We start from the raw sequence: 27,938 nt of genomic DNA on the forward strand, positions 1-27,938 counted from the left end.
TTGATTTCCTGGGACAAGTGCCGATGGACAGGAACAGCTGTTTGACAAATGACAGCTCATGCTCTGAATTCGTTTTAATTGTTGTTTTCTGTCGTTAGATAAACTATTTTAAAGGTGGATTTATTTCTGCAAGTGCCGATAGCACAACATATGTACTGTTTATGCTCTATTAATTTGAACAGGATATGAAAAAGGGAAGGAAACACCAGCAAGGTACAGGAGCCCGGGTGAATGGGAATGGAAATGCACAGCAACATGGAGGTAAACTTAAGCAATCAGTACTAAATCATTACCAAATTGCAGATAATCTACCCATATAGTACATGGTGAGAATAGTTGTACAGTTGATACTTGAATAGATTCATAACTTCTCATGTAACTAGCTCTGTATGAGTCCACTCTCGGCTGGCCAGCTGCCAGACATGCTACGTGGAACAACAAAGCACCGTGACCATCGATTGACCCAGAGCAGAGCCTGGATGGGATTGGTCCATATGAACCATAATTCTTAATGGCAATACAAATGCACATTCTAGAATTCATAATCACTCATTCTTTATCAAAACATGTCGATCTGCATAAGTGAAAGTAGTTACTGTCAGTAAAGTTGCCCATGCAGTTGAAACAAAGCAAGATTACAATCGATTGGTGGGATACTATTGCTAACTATATGCACTGCATTTCATATTAGTAACATAGTATTAAGTGTGAAAAGCAAGCACTTTTAACTTCCATATTGAAATTAAATAGCATTATGTCGAAGGAGTTGATTAACAAAAAGTGATTTCAACATACCAGCATAGACGAGAGCCGTTGCTTGCAGTGGTACTCAAGAAATACTGGGGTTATCATCCAAGCAAACCGTGACCACAGTCAAGACCGTATTGCTATCTGAATTACATGTATGATCTCAATTCATATTTTCTGTTGTCAAACAGAGCACGAGTCGTGGAAAAAGCTGAAGCTGGTGGTGATCCACCAGGCCCTGAACTGTGACCCTGTGGACATTGAGACCCTGCGGAGTGCGGCCGTCAGCGAGGGAGGCCTTCTAACAGACGAGATCAGGAGGAAAGTCTGGCCCAAGCTGCTCAGCGTCAATGTGTACAACTTGCCTGCTAAACCAAGTGAGTGAGATGTTTGCATGTGAGGAATATGGATGCCCATTATTGCAGTTGGCCATTGCCCTGAGACATGGCTGTAGAAACTATCCCTATGACGCCTTAGTAGTCTACAGCCATGTGAGCCAAGTTGTACATTGCATTGTGTCAGCATGCATCTAGCTGTCTATAGTCCGTTGATGTATGTTAAATGAATGTAGCCTACTATTAACTTCAGGTGGCTTCTATCAACGTTGACTCATCCTTAGTCCTCAAAACTGTGCAACAAAGGAACGTAAATAGCCCACAGGCAACATTCAAGGCCTTTGGCAGTAGCACTGATGAATATTGTATGTTCAACTGAAACCAAGGGTTGGGAGGGGGGTGGACACCAAGCAGTTGTGTTTTGATTCCAGCCAAGGATATCCGAGAGAACCACAAGGACTTCAACCAGGTGCTCCTTGATGTCAGGAGGTCCATGAAACGTTTCCCAAGAGGTAACTCACTCACTGTGGCTGACATAGAATACAATAGAATGTAATACATTAGAGTAGAGGCAACTTACTCGCTGCCATTGAATTAAATAGAATGGAAGTTACTCACTCACTGTATGTGCATTTGATCTGATCAGGGGTCAGCTGATACTTCATGGTCTCCTCCCTTTGTCAGTTAACTTAGGGCCTTACTGGGGGGGGGCGGGGCGGGGCATCTCAATATTGTTGTTCAGTGGCTTCCATAAGCATTTTCTTATTTCCTTTTCTTCATCATGACCACTGATTGAAGGATACTTGATTAATAAAACTAAAACCAATATGATGTAAACAGACTTCAATCCAGTCCTTGTGTCTACCAGAGATGGGCTGCTTGTATCAGTGTCTAGTGTTCTTGAAGTTAATTAAATGATGAAAGCAAACTGTTGACAGGTATGGAGACACTGAGGTTGAGACAAGTATCTGAAGCTCTAGTGATTGCAGTTTGCTGCCTAGACGTTGGTTGTTAATATATGGATTCAATCAGTGTGATAGAGTTTGCTGCTACCTCTTTTTTTTCTTTTTTTCTGAAGTATTGAGATACAGCCATGTTTTCTTCCCCTCTCCCCAGTCAGTATTGAGATACAGCCATGTTTTCTTCCCCTCCCCCCCTCAGTATTGAGATACAGCCATGTTTTCTTCTTCTCCCCAGTCAGTATTGAGATACAGCCACGTTTTCTTCCCCTCTCCCCAGTCAGTATTGAGATACAGCCACGTTTTCTTCCCCTCTCCCCAGTCAGTATTGAGATACAGCCACGTTTTCTTCCCCTCTCCCCTGTCAGTATTGAGATACAGCCACGTTTTCTTCCCCTCTCCCCAGTCAGTATTGAGATACAGCCACGTTTTCTTCCCCTCTCCCCAGTCAGTATTGAGATACAGCCACGTTTTCTTCCCCTCTCCCCAGTCAGTATTGAGATACAGCCACGTTTTCTTCTTCTCCCCAGTCAGTATTGAGATACAGCCACGTTTTCTTCTTCTCCCCAGTCAGTATTGAGATACAGCCACGTTTTCTTCCCCCTCTCCCCTGTCAGTATTGAGATACAGCCACGTTTTCTTCTTCTCCTCAGTCGGTATTGAGATACAGCCATGTTTTCTTTCCCTCTCCCCAGGCATGCGTGTGGACGAGAGGCAGGTACTACAGGAACAGCTGATCGACATCATCCTGGTTGTCCTACAGAAGAACCCTGCGTTACACTACTACCAAGGTTACCATGACATCGTGGTCACCTTCCTACTGGTGGTTGGAGAGCGCATGGCCATTGCCATGGTGGAGACCCTTTCCAATCACCACCTCAGGTAGATATGAGGATTATTGCTGTTGTTACTGATCTAGGATCAGGTCCTCCCCTGCCCATATACAGTATAATGTTATTCATTATTATAGGTAAATCTGATCCTATATTAGGACACTTACTATGAGACACTTTATGAATAAATAACGGCCCAGGCCTGAGTTGAAATAGTATTTGAAATCTTTCAACTACTGTGAGATTTTGCTTGAGCCTGACTGTAGTGCCAGATGGGTGGGCGTGGCAATTTTCGGACTATTCCATTGGTTTCATTGTGCCAGGCAAGCTCAATCAAACACAGATTTTTACTGTTAGTCTGTTGTTTTACGACGCATGCAACATTATTTAATTTTAATTTGACAAGTATTTGAAAGATTTCAAATAATATTGCGACCCTGTTCTCGTATCATACCCCTTGTTTTAACATTTTAACACAACAAAGATGGCTTCCCTTCTCTGTGTCCATCATGGCCACATGCTCCTGCAGGGATTTCATGGATCCTACCATGGACAGCACCAAGCACATACTGAACTACCTAATGCCAATACTGGAGCAAGTTGATCCACAGCTACATGAATTTATGCTGAGGTAATTCTTAGTTTTTTTTTGGTGTGGATTTGTTACAGAGTTGAAGACCCAATCCAGCCTCCCTAGCACCTCATAGTATCATCTGATTTACTAAACAAAAGGCACATCTCAGTAGGTGGTTCAGGTCATGAGTTATCGCCTTGCTTGTTGTTGTCTTAGGTCTCTCTTTATGTAGTGTTGTCTCTCTCGTCGTGATGTGTGTTTTGTCCTGTATTTATATTTAATTTATTTTTAATTTTAATTGTATTTTTAATCCCACCTCCCGTCCCCGCAGAAGGCCTTTTGCCTTTTGGTAGGCCGTCATTGTTAATAAGAGTTTGTACATACAGTGGGGCAAAAAAGTATTTAGTCAGCCACCAATTGTGCAAGTTCTCCCACTTAAAAAGATGAGAGAGGCCTGTAATTTTCATCATAGGTACACTTCAACTATGACAGACAAAATTAGAAAAAAAATCCAGAAAATCACATTGTAGGATTTTTAATGAATTTATTTGCTAATTATGGTGGAAAATAAGTATTTGGTCACCTACAAACAAGCAACATTTCTGGCTCTCACAGACCTGTAACTTCTTCTTTAAGAGGCTCCTCTGTCATCCACTCGTTACCTGTATTAATGGCACCTGTTTGAACTTGTTATCAGTATAAAAGACACCTGTCCACAACCTCAAACAGTCACACTCCAAACTTCACTATGGCCAAAACCAAAGAGCTGTCAAAGGACACCAGAAACAAAATTGTAGACCTGCACCAGGCTGGGAAGACTGAATCTGCAATAGGTAAGCAGCTTGGTTTGAAGAAATCAACTGTGGGAGCAATTATTAGGAAATGGAAGACATACAAGACCACTGATAATCTCCCTCGATCTGGGGCTCCACGCAAGATCTCACCCCGTGGGGTCAAAATGATCACAAGAACGGTGAGCAAAAATCCCAGAACCACACGGGGGGACCTAGTGAATGACCTGCAGAGAGCTGGGACCAAAGTAACAAAGCCTACCATCAGTAACACACTACGCCGCCAGGGACTCAAATCCTGCAGTGCCAGACGTGTCCCCCTGCTTAAGCCATTACATGTCCAGGCCCGTCTGAAGTTTGCTAGAGAGCATTTGGATGATCCAGAAGAAGATTGGGAGAATGTCATATGGTCAGATGAAACCAAAATATAACTTTTTGGTAAAAACTCAACTCGTCGTGTTTGGAGAACAAAGAATGCTGAGTTGCATCCAAAGAACACCATACCTACTGTGAAGCATGGGGGTGGAAACATCATGCTTTGGGGCTGTTTTTCTGCAAAGGGACCAGGACGACTGATCCGTGTAAAGGAAAGAATGGATGGGGCCATGTATCGTGAGATTTTGAGTGAAAACCTCCTTCCATCAGCAAGGGCATTGAAGATGAAATGTGGCTGGGTCTTTCAGCATGACAATGATCCCAAACACACCGCCGGGGCAACGAAGGAGTGGCTTCGTAAGAAGCATTTCAAGGTCCTGGAGTGGCCTAGCCAGTCTCCAGATCTCAACCCCATAGAAAATCTTTGGAGGGAGTTGAAAGTCTGTGTTGCCCAGCAACAGCCCCAAAACATCACTGCTCTAGAGGAGATCTGCATGGAGGAATGGACCAAAATACCAGCAACAGTGTGTGAAAACCTTGTGAAGACTTACAGAAAACATTTGACCTCTGTCATTGCCAACAAAGGGTATATAACAAAGTATTGAGATAAACTTTTGTTATTGACCAAATACTTATTTTCCACCATAATTTGCAAATAAATTCATTAAAAATCCTACAATGTGATTTTCTGGATTTTTTTTCTCATTTTGTCTGTCATAGTTGAAGTGTACCTATGATGAAAATTACAGGCCTCTCTCATCTTTTTAAGTGGGAGAACTTGCACAATTGGTGGCTGACTAAATACTTTTTTGCCCCACTGTAACTGACTTGCCTAGTTAAATAAATAAATATAAATAAATATCCACACATCAGAGGTTGGGTGAAACCTATCTGGTGTATGTGACAGTAAAAAATATATATATACAGTGGGGAGAACAAGTATTTGATACACTGCCGATTTTGCAGGTTTTCCTACTTATAAAGCATGTAGAGGTCTGTCATTTTTTATCATAGGTACACTTCAACTGTGAGAGACGGAATCAAAAAAATCCTGAAAATCACATTGTATGATTTTTAAGTAATTAATTTGCATTTTATTGGATGACATATGTATTTGATCACCTACCAACCAGTAAGAATTCCGGCTCTCACAGACCTGTTAGTTTTTCTTTAAGAAGCCCTCCTGTTCTCCACTCATTACCTGTATTAACTGCACCTGTTTGAACTCGTTACCTGTATAAAAGACACCTGTCCACACACTCAATCAAACAGACTCCAACCTCTCCACAATGGCCAAGACCAGAGAGCTGTGTAAGGACATCAGGGATAAAATTGTAGACCTGCACAAGGCTGGGATGGGCTACAGGACAATAGGCAAGCAGCTTGGTGAGAAGGCAACAACTGTTGGGGCAATTATTAGAAAATGGAAGAAGTTCAAGATGACGGTCAATCACCCTCGGTCTGGGGCTCCATGCAAGATCTCACCTTGTGGGGCATCAATGATCATGAGGAAGGTGAGGGATCAGCCCAGAACTACACGGCAGGACCTGGTCAATGACCTGAAGAGAGTTGGGACCACAGTCTCAAAGAAAACCATTAGTAACACAGTACGCCGTCATGGATTAAAATCCTGCAGCGCAAGCAAGGTCCCCCTGCTCAAGCCAGCGCATGTCCAGGCCCGTCTGAAGTTTGCCAATGACCATCTGGATGATCCAGAGGAGGAATGGGAGAAGGTCAAAAAAAAAAAATAGAGCTTTTTGGTCTAAACTCCACTCGCTGTGTTTGGAGGAAGAAGAAGGATGAGTACAACCCCAAGAACACCATCCCAACCGTGAAGCATGGAGGTGGAAACATCATTCTTTGGGGATGCTTTTCTGCAAAGGGGACAGGACGACTGCACCGTATTGAGGGGAAGATGGATGGGGCCATGTATCGTGAGATCTTGGCCAACAACCTCCTTCCCTCAGTAAGAGCATTGAAGATGGGTCGTGGCTGGGTCTTCCAGCATGACAACGACCCGAAACACACAGCCAGGGCAACTAAGGAGTGGCTCCGTAAGAAGCATCTCAAGGTCCTGGAGTGGCCTAGCCAGTCTCCAGACCTGAACCCAATAGATAATCTTTGGAGGGAGCTGAAAGTCTGTATTGCCCAGCGACAGCCCCGAAACCTGAAGGATCTGGAGAAGGTCTGTATGGAGGAGTGGGCCAAAATCCCTGCTGCAGTGTGTGCAAACCTGGTCAAGAACTACAGGAAACGTATGATCTCTGTAATTGCAAACAAAGGTTTCTGTACCAAATATTAAGTTCTGCTTTTCTGATGTATCAAATACTTATGTCATGCAATAAAATGCAAATTAATTACTTATTAATTACTTAAAAATCATACAATGTGATTTTCTGGATTTTTGTTTTAGATTCCTTCTCTCACAGTTGAAGTGTACCTATGATAAAAATTACAGACCTCTACATGCTTTGTAAGTAGGAAAACCTGCAAAATCGGCAGTGTATCCAATACTTGTTCTCCCCACTGTATATACACTACCGGTCAAACGTTTTAGAACACCTACTCATTCAAGGGTTTTTCTTTATTTTTACTATTTTCTACATTGTAGAATAATAGTAAAGACATCAAAACTATGAAATAACACATGGAATCATGTAGTAACCCAAAAAGTGTTAAACAAATCAAAATATATTTTATATTTGAGATTCTTCAAATAGCCAGCCTTTGCCTGGATGACAGCCTTGCACACTCTTGGCGTTTTCTCAACCAGCTTCATGAGATAGTCACCTGGAATGCATTTCAATTAACAGGTGTGCCTTGTTAAAAGTTAATTTGTGGAATTTCACAATTACAGACGATAGCCCTATTTGGTCAAATACCAAGTCCATATTATGTCAAGAACAGCTCAAATAAGCAAAGAGAAATGACAGTCCATCATAACTTTAAGACATGAAGGTCAGTCAATACGCAACAGTTCAAGAACTTTGAAAGTTTCTTTAAGTGTAGTCGCAAAAACCATCAAGCCCAATGATGAAACTGGCTCTAATGAGGACCACCACAGGAAAGGAAGACCCAGAGTTACCTCTGCTGCAGAGGATAAGTTCATTAGTTACCAGCCTCAGAAATTGTAGCCCAAATAAATGCTTCACAGAGTTCAAATAAGACACATCTCAACATCAACTGTTCAGAGGAGACTGTGAATCAGGCCTTCATGGTTGAATTGCTGCAAAGAAACCACTACTAAAGGACACCAATAAGAAGAAAAGACTTGTTTGGGCTTGAACACAAGCATTGGACATTAGACCAGTGGAAATTTGTCCTTTGCTCTAAAGAGTCCAAATTGGAGATTTTTGCCATGTCTTTTCTGAGACGCGGTGTGGGTGAACGGATGATCTCCACGTGTATTTCCCACTGTAAAGCATGGAGGAGAAGGTGTTATGGTGTGGGGGTGCTTTGCTGGTGACACTGTCTGTGATTTATTTAGAATTCAAGGTACACTTAACCAGCATGGCTACCACAGCATTCTGCAGCGATACGTCATCCCATCTGGTTTGGGCTTAGTGGGACTATCATTTATTTTTCAACAGGACAATGACCCAACACACCTCCAGGCTGTGTAAGGGCTATTTTACCAAGAAGGAGAGTGATGGAGTGCTGCATCAGATGACCTGGCCTCCACGATCCCCCTTACCTCAACTAAATTGAGATAGTTTGGAATGAGTCGGACCGCAGAGTGAAGGAAAAGCAGCCAACAAGTGCTCAGCATATATGGGAACTCCTTCAAGACTGTTGGAAAAGTATTCCAGGTGAAGCTGGTTGAGAGAATGCCAAGAGTGTGCAAAGCTGTCATCAAGGCAAAGGGTGGCTATTTGAAGAATCTCAAATATAAAATATATTTTGATTTGTTTAACACTTTTTTTTTGTTACTACATGATTCCATATGTGATATTTCATAGTTTTGATGTCTTCACTATTATTCTACAATGTAAAAATGAAGAAAAACCCTTGAATGAGTAGGTGGTCTAAAACTTTTGACTGGATATATATTTTTATTTATTTATTTTAAAAATGTGTGTATGTGTTTACTTGTGTCCTTTAGGGAAATTGGAAATCCAGTTTCCCAGATTTTGAGAAAAGATCAGATAGCAGGTTTGAATGGTAGATGACAAGTGAGGCAAGGCTGCAAGGAATACATGTTCACTTTGAAGTAATTCTACCAGTTTTCCCCAACTTCAAACTCGGATTCATGAGCTAAAGTTTTGACGTTTTTTTCAGTTGATACCAGTGGAATGTATTTTGTTTTATTATGTGTTAAAGAACAAACTCTCAGATGTTTTGCCTTGTGAAAATATATTTTCTATCAGCAAAATGTTTTTTTATATTTGCAGTTGCGACCTAATGATCGGCGTCCATATTCATGAAGGCTCTCAAAGTAGAATACTGGTCTAGGATCAGTTCTCCCATGTCCATGTAATTGTATTCATTATTATCCAAAAAGCAAAACCGATCCTAGATCAACACTCCTACTCTGAGATGCTTTATGAATCCCGGCCATGCTTCCCACTCTTCTCTCCTGATGGGGGCAGTAGAGTGTACATTTTTGTCTTGGAAAGGCAGGTTGTCGCAGCCAGGATATTAATTACAATCGAGTCAAACTGAGAGAAATAGAAGTAATCAATAGGATCGAGTAAAATCAATATGTCTCTACCTGCCTTGCCATCAGTGTGTGTAGTTATTATGAGACAACAGAACAGAAGGCTAGAGAATGAGAAAAGACTGGATTTCTTATTTATTTGATATGTTTGTATAATTGATGGTCTGACAAGAACGTATAGCACGGTGGGATTTAATTGGAAAGACTGACTTAAGAACGGGCCCTGGTTTCCTGTCTCCACAGCTAGCTGTCAGCAAGTCAAAGGATTCCACTGCCTTCCACTGTGATGTCACTGTGTTCTGTCAATGTCACGTCTTGATTGTCAACCATCTTAAGGTTTTTTCAACGTCAGTATGATTGTTGTGCTGGCAAGTCGCTATGGTTGAGGACTTTTGTTTTCGCACGCTAGACATGTTTTTCATCCAGCTCAGAGGAAATGTAACGCGGCAGATAAGGATCAATGTTTTGACTCAAAACCTGAAGCTGTGTTTTATTTGAATGCTAGTCAAAGTGTGCCTGTAACCCTCTTTAAAACCACAGTGTGTGGTGTACTTACACACACTACCACAGTACTTGATATTGTCCTCGTCTTATTTGTGTAGTGGGTGTTGCGTTGGAATTTTATGGGGTAACCTGTATCACATAAACCTCTAGTGTTGAGTTTTTCACTCACTCACTCCCTCCCTCCCTCCTTCTCTGTTGCGTGCAGAGTGTCCCCAGGCCCTGATAGAAAATAAAGTTATTTTTGATAGTGGCTCCATGTAAAATGTAGAGAATAGGAGGATCTAGTGATAAATATTGAATAAGGGTGCATCTTGGGACACGGGATGGCGGGAGGGAGGTTTCTAACCTGTTGTTTCTGTTCTGGTCACTGTAGCCTAGCGTAGGGCCACGAGCAGAAGGCTGCATCCCAGATTGCACCCTATCTCCCTATATAGTGTACTACTTTTGACCAGGGTCCTGGTCAAAAGTATGGTAGGCTAGTGCCCTACCTAGAAAATAGGGTACTATTTGAGACCGAAGCCCACAGGTTTGGTGTGCTCTGTCTGGCCCTGCTGCCACTGCTTTTAAGGCTACCTGAAGAAGTATTTGATGCTAGAACAGTTCTTTAGCCTAGTTTTTATAAGTAGGCGTTACTTAATTTTAACAAAATGAAAGGTTTATAGAGGCAAGACATTTGACAACGCAATGATTGTTGCTGTTGTGGTTTCCGTCCTAAATGTTCAGTTGGCAATAGGACTGCTTATGGATGTTAGACACAGGGGATTTAAATGAGCGACACTCAAGACTACAATGAGTTGTTCTCCTGCCAAGCCCAGAAATAACAACTCAGATCGTTCCACGCTAGCAGAATGTTTTTTGGGTATCTCCGATTGTTCTGGCAATTTTCACATAATAAACTTCATTGAGAGGAAGGACGTTTTGAAATGCTTTTTACATTTTGTATCACCAACCATTTCTGAGAAAAAGCAGACATTTTAAGCCCTTTTTTTAGATTTGTCATGTAAGACCCTATGATCTGTGAACCGTACATGATATAGACAACATCTTGCTGTCATTATCCTCCTTATAGTGTGCTATACAATATGGAGTATGTCTAGATTCTGAAATAAAACATATCACACATTTATTCAACATTACAAATATATCTACCCTTTTTGAATTTGTTCATTTTAAGACATTAAAATGTAAAAAGCATGAAGTTCCTATGTGAGAATTGCCAGAACAATCTGAGATACCAAAATATTTTTCAGCTCCCGCTGGCGTGCAATCACCCAAGAGCCATTTTTGGCTCCTAAAATAGAGCTGCATTAAGAACTGCAGTCCAAAGGGCTTCTGTAGTGAACCATGCCTAATGCCTTGCCTTTAGGACTGGGCTCTCTGTAGTCTATAATTACATCATCAGTGTGTGACCATCCTTACTCACAGAAGCTGGCATCGGCATAACTTGTGGGTGCGTCTCAAATGGCACCCTATTTCCATGGAAACCATTTCCTATATAGTGCTACTTTTGACCATAGACCTGTGGGACGTAGCCTTTGTTTAATTTACACATTTCACTAAGACATCCATCCCCACTTTGGAGGCAAATACAGGATAAGTGCTGGGCTGTCAACCAGTGGAGGCTGCTGAGGGAAGGACAACTCATAATAATGCTGGAACAGAACATATGGAATGGCATCAAACACATGGAAAGTATTCGATACCATTCCAGTAATTCCGCTACAGCCATTACCACAAACCCATCATCCCCAACCTCCTGTTACATCAGCTAGTGAGACTTCAACTGGTGTTTTTTAATTAGCCAGTGTACAAATTAGCTGTTGATGTTGCTGTTGCTTTTCATAATGAGAGGTTGAGCGATGTTGCTCTTTATTCCCTCTTGTAAAGTGTATTGAGACTCTGTGACCATGTACTTTGAATTCACTTGACTTGTTCACATGGCCTAGGTTGGTCTGGCGTTCGAAGCCGCTGTCTCCGGAAAATATCACTTCAGCATGGGTTGGAATCCGGCCCACTGCTATTTCAGCACACTCTCTCCTCCATCTTTCCTCTACCTTTAACTACACTACATGACCACACTACATGACCAAAAAAGTATGTGGACACCTGCTCGTCAAACATCTAATTCCAAAATCATGGGCATTAATATGGAGTTGGACCCTCCTTTTGCTGCTATAACAGCCTCCACTCTTCTGGGAAGGTTTTCCACTAGATATTGGGACATTGCTGCAGGGATGGGGTTGAGGTCAGGGCTCTGCTGGCCAGTGAAGTTCTTCTACACTGATCTCGACAAGCCATTTCTGTATGGACCTCGCTTTGTGCACAGGGGCAATGTCATGCTGAAACAGGAAAGGGCCTTCCCCAAACTGTTGCCACAATGTTGGAAGCACAGAATTGTCTAGAATGTCATTGTATGTTGTAGAGTTAAGATTTCCCTTCACTAGAACTAAGGGGCCTAGCCCGAACCATGAAAAACAGCCCCAGATCATTATTCCTCCTCCACCAAACTTTACATTTGGCACTATGCATTGGGGCAGGTAGCGTTCTCCTGGCATCCGCCAAACCCAGATTTGTCCGTCGGACTGCCAGATGATGAAGTATGATTCATCACTCCAGAGAACGCGTTTCCACTGCTCCAGAGTCCAATGGCGGCGAGCTTTACATCACTCCAGCCGACGCTTGGCATTGCACATGGTTATCTTAGGCTTGTGTGTGGCTGCTCGGCCATGGAAATCCTTTCCATGAAGCTCCCGACGAACAGTTCTTGTGCTGACGTTGCTTCCAGAGGCAGTTTTGAACTCGGTAGTGAGTGTTGCAACCGAGGACAGACGTTTTTTACGTGCTACGCGCTTCAGCACTCGGTTAGACGGTTCCACTTCAGCCCTTACAATTGACCAGGGTAGCTCTAGCAGGGCAGAAATTTGACGAACTGACTTGTTGGAAAGGTGGCATCCTATGATGGTGCTACGTTGAAAGTCACTGAGCTCTGCAGTAAGGCCATTCTACTGCCAATGTTTGTCTATGGAGATTGCATGACTGGGTGCTCGATTTTATACACCGGTCAGCAATGGGTGTGGCTGAAATAGCCAAATCGACTAATTTGAATGGGTGTCCACGTATGTTTGTGTGTGTATATATAGCGTACCTCTAGCCTATCACATAATCAAAAAAATTATAACTGCCTCGACTTCATGTGTTTTGCTGCAGGGCCGAGGTGGGCACCATCTTTGCTCTGAGCTGGCTCATCACATGGTACGGCCACGTCCTGTCTGAGTTCCGTCACGTTCTCAGGCTCTATGACTTCTTCCTGGCTTCACACCCCCTGATGGCCATCTACTTCGCTGCCGTGGTAAGAACCACCATTTGAACTGTGACCTCTCTGTTTTATAGTAATAGAATACTATAGAATAGATATGTTATTGTTTATTTTTGGAATGAACAAGTTTCTTCTGCCTTACTCTGTACCTGCACCTGTGTGCTTCCAAGTTGTCTGCTGAACATATTTTTGTGGCAGTGTGTATTTTCTGTAAGTGACTGTACCATGCCCAAATTACTATCTGAGGTGAATTCGGAGATGCACTCTTATTTACACTGAGTGTACAAAACATTGAGTTGCACCCACTTTTGCCCTCTGAACAGCCTCAATTCGTCAGGGCATGGGCTCTACAAGGTGTCGAAAGAGTTTCACAGGGAAGCTTGCCCATGTTGACTCAATGCTTCCCACAGTTGTCAAGTTGGCTGGATGTCGTTTGGATGGTGGACCGTTCTTGATACACATGGGAAACTGTTGTGTGTGGAAAAACCCAACAGCTTTGCAGTTCTTGACACACTCCAACCGGTGTGCCTGGAACCTACTACCATATCCCGTTCAAAGGCACTTCATTATTTTGTCTTGCCCATTCACCCTCCGAATGGCACACATACACAATCCATGTCTCAATTATCTCCAGGCTTAAAAATCCTTCTTTAACATGTCTCCTCCCCTTCATCTACACTGATTTGAAGTGGATTTAACAAGTGACATCAGTAAGGGATAATATCTTTCACCTGAATTCACCTGGTGAGTCTGTCATGGAAAGAGCAGGTGTTCTTAATGTTTTGTCTTGTCAGTGTATAGGACAGTGGTCATTGGGGAATTAGATGGTATTGGGGAAGTGATATCTCGCCAAACTTCAAATGTGTCTTTCTCGCTCTGCGCTTTGTAAATTGAGTTTTTTGACTACTTGTCAGCAGCAAAAGCAAACAACACGTTTTCAAAAAGAAAAGGCAAGGATTTATCTTTTTACACACACACACACACACACACACACACACACACACACACACACACACACACACACACACACACACACACACAAGCAAGCACAGGAATCCAGGGCACTTTGTTGTAGCTAGACCAGTTAATTAAACAACTGTAATGAACTCACCAGAGGTTTGGTGTGGAGGACTAGCTGTGTTTGTGCTAGATTGCTTTAAATGGCCCCTTTCTTCTCCTTCCATAAGCCTATCCCCTGCTAGATATTGGAGCCGCATGCAAAGCAAAGGGGGCCTTAGGCCTTTTGAAGTCGGGATACAAAGCAGTCAGGAAATGTTGTTCGTCCTGCCTCTCAGGCTGCTAGGCACAGTAGTTTGTCCTGCCTCTCGGGTTACTAGGCACAGTAGTTCGTCCTGCCTCTCGGGTTACTAGGCACAGTAGTTTGTCCTGCCTCTCGGGTTACTAGGCACAGTAGTTCGTCCTGCCTCTCGGGTTACTAGGCACAGTAGTTCGTCCTGCCTCTCGGGTTACTAGGCACAGTAGTTCGTCCTGCCTCTCGGGTTACTAGGCACAGTAGTTCGTCCTGCCTCTCGGGTTACTAGGCACAGTAGTTCGTCCTGCCTCTCGGGTTACTAGGCACAGTAGTTCGTCCTGCCTCTCGGCTTACTAGGCACAGTAGTTCGTCCTGCCTCTCGGCTTACTAGGCACAGTAGTTCGTCCTGCCTCTCGGCTTACTAGGCACAGTAGTTCGTCCTGCCTCTCGGCTTACTAGGCACAGTAGTTCGTCCTGCCTCTCGGCTTACTAGGCACAGTAGTTCGTCCTGCCTCTCGGCTTACTAGGCACAGTAGTTCGTCCTGCCTCTCGGGCTACTAGGCACAGTAGTTCGTCCTGCCGCTCGGGCTACTAGGCACAGTAGTTCGTCCTGCCGCTCAGGTTACTAGGCACGGGGGGGGGGGGGGGGGGGCTTAACCCTTTGACTATGTGCCCGGCCAAAACCCAAAATCGTTACTCACCGCACATCTCCCGGATCAGAACACAGTCTGATGTACATGGTAGACGTTGATCTACTATGAATGTCGATTTGAAACGAATTAATTGGGCATGCTAATATTCTGTCTCCTTTGTAGATCGTCCTGCACAGGGAGAAGGAGGTGAAGCAAACCGAGTGTGACATGGCCATGGTGCACCAACTCCTGTCTAAAATACCCCAGGACCTGCCCTACGAGGAGCTCATCACCCAGGCCCACTGCCTCTTTACCCGCTACCCGCCCTCCCTGCTGGCCAAGCGTGCTGCTCTGCAGTCCCGCAAGAGGTGAGTGTGTCAGGGTCTCTCTCTATAACTTACAGGACCTTTGGGAGGGGAGGAGACTGCTTCAACCAACTAGTAGTCCAGTGTTATGACTACTGTTGTCAGGATCTATGATCTAAAGAACAGAGCAGAGGCTCTTGCTACATCTGGCTTAGGAATGAATGGAAATGTGGATCCTGCCAGTCACTTGGTAACGGAGGAGACATTACTTGGAAACAAATGTAGCACAGTCAGATTGAGCTTGTAGATGGTGAAAAATGAACTGCAGTGTAGACCCAGCAGGGGATTCCATCCAGCCTGCAGACTCTTGGATGTCTGTCTGCTGCAAGGGATGGGGTTTTACTGTTCAGGCCTGGCGTGGATCCTCTAGACCCCTTAAATTCAGATCTGGACCTCAAAGCCTAAAAAGGAAGTCCGGGGGGCAGGAGGGGGGGACAGGGGGATCAGGCCGTGGCTGAGGGATGGGAGAACAGGCCGTGGCTGAGGGATGGGAGAACAGGCCGTGGCTGAGGGATGGGAGAACAGGCCGTGGCTGAGGGATGGGAGAACAGGCCGTGGCTGAGGGATGGGAGAACAGGCCCGTGGCTGAGGGATGGGAGAACAGGCCGTGGCTGAGGGATGGGAGAACAGGCCCGTGGCTGAGGGATGGGAGAACAGGCCCGTGGCTGAGGGATGGGAGAACAGGCCCGTGGCTGAGGGATGGGAGAACAGGCCCGTGGCTGAGGGATGGGAGAACAGGCCCGTGGCTGAGGGATGGGAGAACAGGCCCGTGGCTGAGGGATGGGAGAACAGGCCGGGGGATGGCCGAACAGGCCCGTGGCTGAGGGATGGGAGAACAGGCCCGTGGCTGAGGGATGGGAGAACAGGCCCGTGGCTGAGGGATGGGAGAACAGGCCCGTGGCTGAGGGATGGGAGAACAGGCCCGTGGCTGAGGGATGGGAGAACAGGCCGTGGCTGAGGTCCTTGATGATCTTCTTGGCCTTCCTTTGACACTTGGTGTTGTAGGTGTCCTGGAGGGCAGGCAGTGTGCTCCCAATAGTGTGTTGGGCTGAACGTACCACACTCTAGACTTACAATATTCACATATCCAACAATCAGGTTTTAGTCTGAACTGGCCTGAAACATAGGGAACGTGAGGGGAGATAGTCCCCTGTGTACTATTCGCAGTAGATCTAACTTTGTTCAGACTGCGAGTAGAGTAGAGCTCTCTGTGGTTTTTCCACATGTCCAGCAGGTGGGGTTGTTGAGCACAAAGTCCCCCAGCCCACACCACAGACTATTCTCCTCGTGATGCTGGAGCTGATCCTCTTCCTCCTTGGTGTCTATTGTGATGTGGCTGACGTTCAGTCCTGCCTGTCTACATCCCAGTCCTTTGTATACAAACGCTATGTGTCAGTCTGTGAGATTGAGCCTGTAGATCCCTGCGCGTTTCTCCTTTTTCCCCCCACAGGTAGGTTGCTAGTCTCACTTTTATGATGCTATCAACACCAGCGGGAGGTAATGAATACCTTTACCATGCCCGCAAGAGCAATGTTGTTCTCCCTCTATTCATGTCTCCCTGGTGGACAGAAATGTCTTCTAAACAGTGTTTTGGATCCAGTGACAGAAATCTGGTTCACTTTAGATCTGACAGGCAGCGAGAGAAGCAGAAAAACCTGTCTCTTGTCAGAAAAGGTTGTGGAGAAGGATGGGAGGGTTAGTCGTCTGGGTTTGGGATGTATTCTCTTCTCTTTTCAACGTCACACTCGTCACACCACAGAGAGAGAAGGGGGGGCGGGGGCTTGTGCAGATGCCAGCTATCCAATAAATAAGCCTAGTCCCTAGGTAATTATGGGGCTGTCTTATTTAGCATGCAAAACCCCCATCTCCATCAGAGGGGGAGGTGAGGAGAGGGGGAGTGGGTAATTTGGGAAGGGTGGGTCGTGTGGTACATGCCCCAATATTGTTCTTGGGGCGGAGATGAAATTAGTAGCTTTCACCGCACTCCAACCCATGGTTTCTGGCTCTATTTGTCTGACTGACTTTAGAATGGGCTGCAATGGGGCGGATGTGGTTAGAATGGGCTGCAATGGGGAGGATGTGGTTAGAATTGGCTGCAATGGGGAGGATGTGGTTAGAATGGGCTACAATGGTGAGGATGTGGTTAGAATTGGCTGCAATGGGGAGGATGTGGTTAGAATTGGCTGCAATGGGGAGGATGTGGTTAGAATGGGCTACAATGGTGAGGATGTGGTTAGAATTGGCTGCAATGGGGAGGATGTGGTTAGAATTGGCTGCAATGGGGAGGATGTGGTTAGAATTGCCTGCAGTGGGGAGGATGTGGTTAGAATGGGCTGCAATGGGGAGGATGTGGTTAGAATGGGCTGCAATGGGGTGGATGTGGTTAGAATGGACTACAATGGGAAGGATGTGGTTGCAATGGGGAGGATGTGGTTTCAATGGGGAGGATGTGGTTTCAATGGGGAGGATGTGGTTTCAATGGGGAGGATGTGGTTAGAATGGGCTGCAATGGGGAGGATGTGGTTGCAATGGGGAGGATGTGGTTGCAATGGGGAGGATGTGGTTGCAATGGGGAGGATGTGGTTGCAATGGGGAGGATGTGGTTGCAATGGGGAGGATGTGGTTGGAATGGGCTATGATGGGGAGGATGTGGTTAGAATGGGCTGCAATGGGGAGGATGTGGTTAGAATGGGTTGCAATGGGGTGGATGTGGTTAGAATGGGTTGCAATGGGGTGGATGTGGTTAGAATGGGCTGCAATGGTGAGGATGTGGTTAGAATTGGCTGCAATGGGGAGGATGTGGTTAGAATTGGCTGCAATGGGGAGGATGTGGTTAGAATGGGCTACAATGGGGAGGATGTGGTTAGAATTGGCTGCAATGGGGAGGATGTGGTTAGAATGGGCTGCAATGGGGTGGATGTGGTTAGAATGTGCTGCAATGGGGCGGATGTGGTTAGAATGGGCTACAATGGGAAGGATATGGTTAGAATGGGCTACAATGGGGAGGATGTGGTTAGAATGGGTTGCAATGGGGTGGATGTGGTTAGAATGGGCTGCAATGGTGAGGATGTGGTTAGAATTGGCTGCAATGGGGAGGATGTGGTTAGAATTGGCTGCAATGGGGAGGATGTGGTTAGAATGGGCTGCAATGGGGAGGATGTGGTTAGAATGGGCTACAATGGGGAGGATGTGGTTAGAATGGGCTACAATGGGGTGGATGTGGTTAGAATGGGCTGCAATGGGGTGGATGTGGTTAGAATGGACTACAATGGGAAGGATATGGTTAGAATGGGCTACAATGGGGAGGATGTGGTTTCAATGGGGAGGATGTGGTTTCAATGGGGAGGATGTGGTTAGAATGGGCTGCAATGGGGAGGATGTGGTTAGAATGGGCTACAATGGGGAGGATGTGGTTAGAATGGGCTACAATGGGGAGGTTGTGGTTAGAATGGGCTGCAATGGGGAGGATGTGGTTAGAATTGGCTGCAATGGGGAGGATGTGGTTGCAATGGGGAGGATGTGGTTTCAATGGGGAGGATGTGGTTTCAATGGGGAGGATGTGGTTAGAATGGGCTACAATGGGAAGGATGTGGTTGCAATGGGGAGGATGTGGTTAGAATGGGCTACAATGGGGAGGATGTGGTTTCAATGGGGAGGATGTGGTTTCAATGGGGAGGATGTGGTTTCAATGGGGAGGATGTGGTTAGAATGGGATGCAATGGGGAGGATGTGGTTGCAATGGGGAGGATGTGGTTGCAATGGGGAGGATGTGGTTGCAATGGGGAGGATGTGGTTGCAATGGGGAGGATGTGGTTGGAATGGGCTATGATGGGGAGGATGTGGTTAGAATGGGCTGCAATGGGGAGGATGTGGTTAGAATGGGTTGCAATGGGGTGGATGTGGTTAGAATGGGCTGCAATGGGGAGGATGTGGTTAGAATGGGCTGCAATGGGGAGGATGTGGTTAGAATGGGCTGCAATGGGGTGGATGTGGTTAGAAAGGGCTGCAATGGGGAGGATGTGGTTAGAATTGGCTGCAATGGGGAGGATGTGGTTTCAATGGGGAGGATGTGGTTAGAATGGGCTGCAATGGGGATGATGTGGTTAGAATGGGCTGCAATGGGGATGATGTGGTTAGAATGGGCTGCAATGGGGCGGATGTGGTTAGAATGGGCTGCAATGGGGAGGATGTGGTTAGAATGTGCTGCAATGGGGAGGATGTGGTTAGAATGGGCTGCAATGGGGAGGATGTGGTTAGAATGGGCTACAATAGGGGGGTTGTGGTTAGAATGGGCTACAATGGTGAGGATGTGGTTGCAATGGGGAGGATGTGGTTAGAACTGGCTACAATGGGGAGGATGTGGTTAGAATGGGCTACAATGGGGAGGATGTGGTTTCAATGGGGAGGATGTGGTTTCAATGGGGAGGATGTGGTTAGAATGGGCTGCAATGGGGAGGATGTGGTTAGAATGGGCTACAATAGGGGGGTTGTGGTTAGAATGGGCTACAATGGTGAGGATGTGGTTGCAATGGGGAGGATGTGGTTAGAACTGGCTACAATGGGGAGGATGTGGTTAGAATGGGCTACAATGGGGAGGATGTGGTTTCAATGGGGAGGATGTGGTTTCAATGGGGAGGATGTGGTTAGAATGGGTTGCAATGGGGAGGATGTGGTTGGAATGGGCTGCAATGGGGAGGATGTGGTTAGAATGGGCTGCAATGGGGAGGATGTGGTTAGAATGGGCTGCAATGGGGAGGATGTTGTTAGAATGGGCTGCAATGGGGAGGATGTGGTTAGAATGGGCTGCAATGGAGAGGATGTGGTTAGAATGGGCTACAATAGGGGGGTTGTGGTTAGAATGGGCTACAATGGTGAGGATGTGGTTGCAATGGGGAGGATGTGGTTAGAATGGGCTACAATGGGGAGGATGTGGTTAGAATGGGCTACAATGGGGAGGATGTGGTTTCAATGGGGAGGATGTGGTTTCAATGGGGAGGATGTGGTTAGAATGGGTTGCAATGGGGAGGATGTGGTTGGAATGGGCTGCAATGGGGAGGATGTGGTTAGAATGGGCTGCAATGGGGAGGATGTGGTTGCAATGGGGAGGATGTGGTTAGAATGGGTTGCAATGGGGAGGATGTGGTTGGAATGGGCTGCAATGGGGAGGATGTGGTTAGAATGGGCTGCAATGGGGAGGATGTGGTTAGAATGGGCTGCAATGGGGAGGATGTGGTTAGAATGGGCTGCAATGGGGTGGATGTGGTTAGAATGGGCTGCAATGGGGAGGATGTGTTTAGAATGGGCTGCAATGGGGAGGATGTGGTTGCAATGGGGAGGATGTGGTTAGAATGGGCTACAATGGGGAGGATATGGTTAGAATGGGCTGCAATGGGGAGGATGTGGTTTCAATGGGGAGGATGTGGTTTCAATGGCGGGGATGTGGTTAGAATGGGCTGCAATGGGGAGGATGTGGTTAGAATGGGCTACAATGGGGAGGATGTGGTTAGAATGGGCTGCAGGGGGGAGGATGTGGTTAGAATGGGCTGCAATAGGGAGGATGTGGTTAGAATGGGCTGCAATGGGGCGGATGTGGTTAGAATGGGCTGCAATGGGGCGGATGTGGTTAGAATGGGCTGCAATGGGGCGGATGTGGTTAGAATGGGCTGCAATGGGGAGGATGTGGTTAGAATGGGCTGCAATGGGGAGGATGTGGTTAGAATGGGCTGCAATGGGGAGGATGTGGTTAGAATGGGCTGCAATGGGGAGGATGTGGTTAGAATGGGCTGCAATGGGGAGGTTGTGGTTAGAATGGGCTGCAATGGGGTGGATGTGGTTAGAATGGGCTGCAATTTGGTGGATGTGGTTAGAATGGGCTACAATGGGGAGGATGTGGTTGCAATGGGGAGGATGTGGTTTCAATGGGGAGGATGTGGTTTCAATGGGGTTGATGTGGTTAGAATGGGCTGCAATGGGGAGGATGTGGTTGCAATGGGGAGGATGTGGTTAGAATGGGTTGCAATTGGGAGGATGTGGTTGGAATGGGCTATGATGGGGAGGATGTGGTTAGAATGGGCTGCAATGGGAGGGTGTGGTTAGAATGGGCTGCAATGGGGAGGATGTGGTTTCAATGGGGAGGATGTGGTTTCAATGGCGGGGATGTGGTTAGAATGGGCTGCAATGGGGAGGATGTGGTTAGAATGGGCTACAATGGGGAGGATGTGGTTAGAATGGGCTGCAGGGGGGAGGATGTGGTTAGAATGGGCTGCAATAGGGAGGATGTGGTTAGAATGGGCTGCAATGGGGCGGATGTGGTTAGAATGGGCTGCAATGGGGAGGATGTGGTTAGAATGGGCTGCAATGGGGCGGATGTGGTTAGAATGGGCTGCAATGGGGCGGATGTGGTTAGAATGGGCTGCAATGGGGAGGATGTGGTTAGAATGGGCTGCAATGGGGAGGATGTGGTTAGAATGGGCTGCAATGGGGAGGATGTGGTTAGAATGGGCTGCAATGGGGAGGATGTGGTTAGAATGGGCTGCAATGGGGAGGTTGTGGTTAGAATGGGCTGCAATGGGGTGGATGTGGTTAGAATGGGCTGCAATTTGGTGGATGTGGTTAGAATGGGCTACAATGGGGAGGATGTGGTTGCAATGGGGAGGATGTGGTTTCAATGGGGAGGATGTGGTTTCAATGGGGTTGATGTGGTTAGAATGGGCTGCAATGGGGAGGATGTGGTTGCAATGGGGAGGATGTGGTTAGAATGGGTTGCAATTGGGAGGATGTGGTTGGAATGGGCTATGATGGGGAGGATGTGGTTAGAATGGGCTGCAATGGGAGGGTGTGGTTAGAATGGGCTGCAATGGGGTGGATGTGGTTAGAATGGGCTGCAATGGGGTGGATGTGGTTAGAATGGGCTGCAATGGGGAGGATGTGGTTTCAATGGGGAGGATGTGGTTTCAATGGGGAGGATGTGGTTTCAATGGGGCGGATGTGGTTAGAATGGGCTGCAATAGGGAGGATGTGGTTGGAATTGGCTGCAATGGGGAGGATGTGGTTAGAATGGGCTGCAGTGGGGAGGATGTGGTTAGAATGGGCTACAACGGGGAGGATGTGGTTAGAATGGGCTGCAATGGGGAGGATGAGGTTAGAATGGGCTGCAATGGGGAGGATGTGGTTAGAATGGGTTGCAATGGGGTGGATGTGGTTAGAATGGGCTGCAATGGGGTGGATGTGGTTAGAATGGGCTGCAATGGGGAGGATGTGGTTTCAATGGGGAGGATGTGGTTTCAATGGGGAGGATGTGGTTTCAATGGGGCGGATGTGGTTAGAATGGGCTGCAATAGGGAGGATGTGGTTGGAATTGGCTGCAATGGGGAGGATGTGGTTAGAATGGGCTGCAGTGGGGAGGATGTGGTTAGAATGGGCTGCAGTGGGGAGGATGTGGTTAGAATGGGCTGCAGTGGGGAGGATGTGGTTAGAATGGGCTGCAGTGGGGAGGATGTGGTTAGAATGGGTTGCAATGGGGAGGATGTAGTTAGAATGGGCTGCAATGGGGAGGATGTAGTTAGAATGGGCTGCAGTGGGGAGGATGTGGTTAGAATGGGCTGCAGTGGGGAGGATGTGGTTAGAATGGGCTGCAGTGGGGAGGATGTGGTTAGAATGGGCTGCAGTGGGGAGGATGTGGTTAGAATGGGCTGCAGTGGGGAGGATGTGGTTAGAATGGGCTGCAGTGGGGAGGATGTGGTTAGAATGGGCTGCGATGGGGAGGATGTGGTTAGAATGGGCTGCAGTGGGGAGGATGTGGTTAGAATGGGCTGCGATGGGGAGGATGTGGTTAGAATGGGCTGCAATGGGGAGGATGTGGTTAGAATGGGCTACAATAGGGAGGATGTGTTTAGAATGGCCTGCAATAGGGAGGATGTGGTTAGAATGTGCTGCAATGGGGAGGATGTGGTTAGAATGTGCTGCAATGGGGAGGATGTGGTTAGAATGGGCTGCGATGGGGAGGATGTGGTTAGAATGGGCTGCAGTGGGGAGGATGTGGTTAGAATGGGCTGCAGTGGGGAGGATGTGGTTAGAATGGGCTGCGATGGGGAGGATGTGGTTAGAATGGGCTGCGATGGGGAGGATGTGGTTAGAATGGGCTACAATAGGGAGGATGTGTTTAGAATGGCCTGCAATAGGGAGGATGTGTTTAGAATGTGCTGCAATGGGGAGGATGTGGTTAGAATGTGCTGCGATGGGGAGGATGTGGTTAGAATGGGCTGCGATGGGGAGGATGTGGTTAGAATGGGCTGCAATGGGGAGGATGTGGTTAGAATGGGCTGCAATGGGGAGGATGTGGTTAGAATGGGCTACAATAGGGAGGTTGTGTTTAGAATGGCCTGCAATAGGGAGGATGTGGTTAGAATGTGCTGCAATGGGGAGGATGTGGTTAGAATGTGCTGCAATGGGGAGGATGTGGTTAGAATGTGCTGCAATGGGGAGGATGTGGTTAGAATGTGCTGCAATGGGGAGGATGTGGTTAGAATGTGCTGCAATGGGGAGGATGTGGTTAGAATGGGCTACAATGGGGAGGATGTGGTTAGAATGTGCTGCAATGGGGAGGATGTGGTTAGAATGGGCTGCAGTGGGGAGGATGTGGTGATGTAGCGTTCACAAGAAACATTGTGATTTATCACAATCAAATCAACAGAATTTAGCCTACCACTTCTTTCCTGCAGAAGCTGCCAGCTGTACCCCACCCAGTGCATCAGCTCCTCCAGCAGCACTTGGTTGGCTGTTTGGTTGAGGGGCCTCCCCTCCCGGCCTTCTGGATTTACTGTGAGAAGCGGCTGGCCCAGCAGGACTTTGATGTAGCCGGCTTGGCCTCCACTGAGGCTGCACTGGGGGACAGTGATATCACCCCCAGCACATCTCTGAGCCAGGCGGTGGGGGGTTGGGGGGGGGATGGAGTGGGGGCTGGCACGGCAGTGGTTCCTGCGCAGCGACAGCGAGCATGCTGGGAAGCACAGAGGCGTTGGAAACGGATTAGCCAGTTAGACCTTGTGCACAATCAACTCTGACAGAGCTCCCTCCAACGAAAAGCGAACAGTTGCCTCAGCATTCTTTTTTCCTTCCTCTCTCTCATACTCAGTCTAAAAATCTGGGTTTCATACGCAAAGGCAACGTATGATTGTAAACAAGTCTGTGTGTTAACATCTTGAAGGTCATGACGTTGTGTGATATGATGCTTGGCGCTGATTTTTTTTGTGTGTGTGGTTGTGAGTGTTTACCATACCAATTCACAGGTGACAGTGTCATCTACATACCCCCTACCTCCCTCCCTCACTTTCCCTCTCCGTAGCCCATATCCTTCCACCAGCGCTGCAGTCATCCCTCGGTCCGTATCCTTCCACCAGCGCTGCAGTCATCCCTCGGTCCGTATCCTTCCACCAGCGCTGCAGTCATCCCTCGGTCCGTATCCTTCCACCAGCGCTGCAGTCATCCCTCGGTCCGTATCCTTCCACCAGCGCTGCAGTCATCCCTCGGTCCGTATCCTTCCACCAGCGCTGCAGTCATCCCTCGGTCCGTATCCTTCCACCAGCGCTGCAGTCATCCCTCGGTCCGTATCCTTCCACCAGCGCTGCAGTCATCCCTCGGTCCGTATCCTTCCACCAGCGCTGCAGTCATCCCTCGGTCCGTATCCTTCCACCAGCGCTGCAGTCAACCCTCGGTCCGTATCCTTCCACCAGCGCTGCCGTCATCCCTCGGTCCGTATCCTTCCACCAGCGCTGCAGTCATCCCTCGGTCCGTATCCTTCCACCAGCGCTGCAGTCATCCCTCGGTCCGTATCCTTCCACCAGCGCTGCAGTCATCCCTCGGTCCGTATCCTTCCACCAGCGCTGCAGTCATCCCTCGGTCCGTATCCTTCCACCAGCGCTGCAGTCATCCCTCGGTCCCTATCCTTCCACCAGCGCTGTAGTCATCCCTCGGTCCGTATCCTTCCACCAGCGCTGCAGTCATCCCTCGGTCCGTATCCTTCCACCAGCGCTGCAGTCATTCCTCTCCGGGGGTAAATGACATTGCTGACAAGAGACCTTGAGTGACAGCCGGATACAAATGTCTGCTTGACAGGCAATGTAGTGACACTGCCAGTGCCACGCTCTCTGGATGGCTGGTTTCTGGTTGCTTCCTTCCTGTAGTAAGGTCAGGCAGTCAGTCAGTCAGTCCGTTTTCTTCCGTTTTAGTGTCTAATGAATACGACCCAGGAGAGCTCGGCAGACTGAGAGTGGGCTGTGGGGGTCTCCTATTCGAGACTTGGCATTAGCTCCGTTAAGGAAGGTCATGTCTGTGTTTAACTTTGACCCAATGTAGAGTAACGTATGACCTTGTGTCTCCTCCCCTTGCTCAGTAGTAGAGTGGTGAATGACATGACGTGTGAGGTAAAGTGTTAGAACTAGTGACCCACTTATTCTGTGTATAGGGGGGAGGGCAAAGGAAAGAGGTAGAGAGGGACTCAAAAGTAAAGAGGGATAGCGCGAGCAGGGGGGTAGTGTTGCGTCACACTGCACGGCTGAGAGAGCAGCTCCCGGTGGCACCACGACAAACAGAACAGGGCCTGTCGGTGACGACTCAACCACACTGAACATCCTCTGCTTCTTCTGGGTCACGAGGACAACTGCATGCCGACTCACCCGTCTGACCTCTGTTGTGTCCCTACTTTACTTCGGCCTAGGGAATAGGGTGCCATTTGGGACGCATCGCTGGTGTAGTAATGCTAACCATGAATTAAAACATGAATACACAACTATTGCGGCACAGGAACACTGGCTACAGTGTGCCACGGTCACAGAGAATGACAGATTTGCACAGGATGGAAGGCTCACAAGGCCAATAGCCAAATTCATTTTGAAATGGCCCTATATCCCTGAAATGACAACATACTTCATTTCTAAGTTAAGACACCAGCAAAGCCACCTCTACCTGACATAATATTTCCCCCAACTCCCTTTAGAATGAGCTGCTTTGATCACAGTCATCAGCTCACTATCCTATCAGCTGTATTCAAAGACTCAGTGTCACGGTCATTGACGAGGTCCTAGTCCCTTTCAACAGGAGGAGAAATGAGAGGAGAGAACATGGGCTAAGCCAGCCACCGACTGCACAGTACACTGTCACTGTCACACAGAGGGTGTATTCCAAATGACACCTGTTTCCCTATTTAGTGCACTACTTTTGACCAGGGCACATAGAGCTCTGGTCAATAGTGGTGCACTATATAGGGAATAGGGTGTCATTTGGGATGCCGTAGGAGAGGAGTAAGTGATAGGAGTCACCGGTGTACCACTACAGTATGTACACTACAGGAGGTTCATCAGAACAACCTGGCCCTCTGGGGTGTTAAGCTGTTTAAAGTAGAAGTTTAAAAGTTAATTGCTCTGCTGTTACCTGTCAGCTATTTTCAGCCTGGGAGCAGTAGCAAATTATACTAATGAGAGAGAGAGATGGGAGAGAGGGGCACTCTAAAAGCCCTCTTTAAAAAAGGAGAGCGAAAGACTTATACATTGAGCCCCTCAGCCCAGGCACGAACACTCAGGGTACCATTTTCCCAGAGGCGCTTTTCTGCCATTAACGGTCCCGTTTTTTTTGTTTTTTTTTGTTGCAAGGTTCATAATCAGGAAAAAGGGCATTTGCATTTGGTATTGCAGCGCCATGTTTACTATTACTTCCAGAGGGATGATAATGAAATGGAAGTGAATATTTTATGATTTTTTAATGATGTTTTTCTCCGAACTGTTGAGAAAAATAAAAAAATGTGTGTTGCTGTGGTCTTACCCATCAGCACTAGCTGGTGCTTCTGGTGTTGTGTTGCTAATGTAATTGAGAAAAAGCTGTAGCCATATGAAGTGTCTTTGTTAAGGCCATAGGGCACTGTTCCCTCTCTCCCTCCTCTCTCTCTCTCTCTCTCCCTCTCTCCCTCCCTCCCTCCCTCCCATATGGTGTTTACTTTTTTTCACCTGTCTCTTTCCCTTTGTCTTTCTTATTGACATATATTTGTCTACCGTTTCAGTATTCTTGTAAGCCTTAACTAACTCGGCAGAGATGAATAACTGTTATGAGAAAGTGTTTCCCTCAGACAGTTTCTACTTCTGTCTGTCTCCAGCATCACCATCAACTGTTTCAAGGCTTTCCAGACGGCCACTCAGCAGCAGCGGCCTGACTCGGTCCTACGTCGGCAGCTCCTCCAGGGCCGGGCCCGAGGCCTCGGAGGCCCAGACTCCCAGCTGGTCCTGTCCGGGGACATGCAGCCCAACCAGGCTGCCAACCAGGCTGCCAACCAGCTCGTCAAGATGGCCGTGTGGGGCATCTCAGCCACCTTGGGGGCGGCCGCTCTGGCTGTGGCCCAGACCGCCCTGGACTGGGCTCCTGACTTCTTCATGCAGCTCTTCTGATGGATGTACTGCAGCCTGCTGTTAGGGAGCAGAGGGGAGGGAGGTAGGCGTGAGGGAGAGGGGAAACTCCTCCGCTTAAGGAGTAGGGGGAATGTTATGCTAGGGAAGGAGGGAGGGAGGAGCTAGTGCCGAACAGGTTGTGTCACTCACACATATGTAGACCATCA

The 27,938-nt window shown here is 47.3% G+C and overlaps 1 protein-coding gene across 2 annotated transcripts; it reads left to right on the plus strand.

The window, feature by feature from the left end:
• The first annotated feature begins 24 nt into the window (after positions 1–24).
• On the plus strand, positions 25–27,938 carry LOC120022795 (TBC1 domain family member 20-like). 2 transcript variants are annotated; one of them, XM_038966793.1, is made up of 8 exons: positions 25–261; positions 939–1,124; positions 1,514–1,594; positions 2,737–2,923; positions 3,404–3,505; positions 12,983–13,124; positions 15,159–15,343; positions 27,483–27,938. In XM_038966793.1, the coding sequence occupies exons 1-8, from the start codon at positions 186–188 to the stop codon at positions 27,769–27,771; spliced, it is 1,248 nt and encodes a 415-aa protein (XP_038822721.1). In that variant the 5' UTR covers positions 25–185; the 3' UTR covers positions 27,772–27,938. The 2 variants fall into 2 exon arrangements, with proteins under 2 accessions (XP_038822721.1, XP_038822722.1); XM_038966794.1 differs by lacking the exon at positions 3,404–3,505.

The sequence above is a fragment of the Salvelinus namaycush genome, chromosome 27 (assembly GCF_016432855.1).
Source record: "Salvelinus namaycush isolate Seneca chromosome 27, SaNama_1.0, whole genome shotgun sequence".
NCBI lineage: Eukaryota > Metazoa > Chordata > Actinopteri > Salmoniformes > Salmonidae > Salvelinus > Salvelinus namaycush.

Bases quoted from the DNA above. Each gene is read 5' to 3' on its own strand.
- LOC120022795 (XM_038966793.1), top strand. From the start codon at position 186: ATGAAAAAGGGAAGGAAACACCAGCAAGGTACAGGAGCCCGGGTGAAT. The intron at 1,595-2,736 runs GTAACTCACTCA...CCCTCTCCCCAG, and splicing joins CATGAAACGTTTCCCAAGAG to GCATGCGTGTGGACGAGAGG. The intron at 3,506-12,982 runs GTAATTCTTAGT...GTTTTGCTGCAG, and splicing joins CTACATGAATTTATGCTGAG to GGCCGAGGTGGGCACCATCT.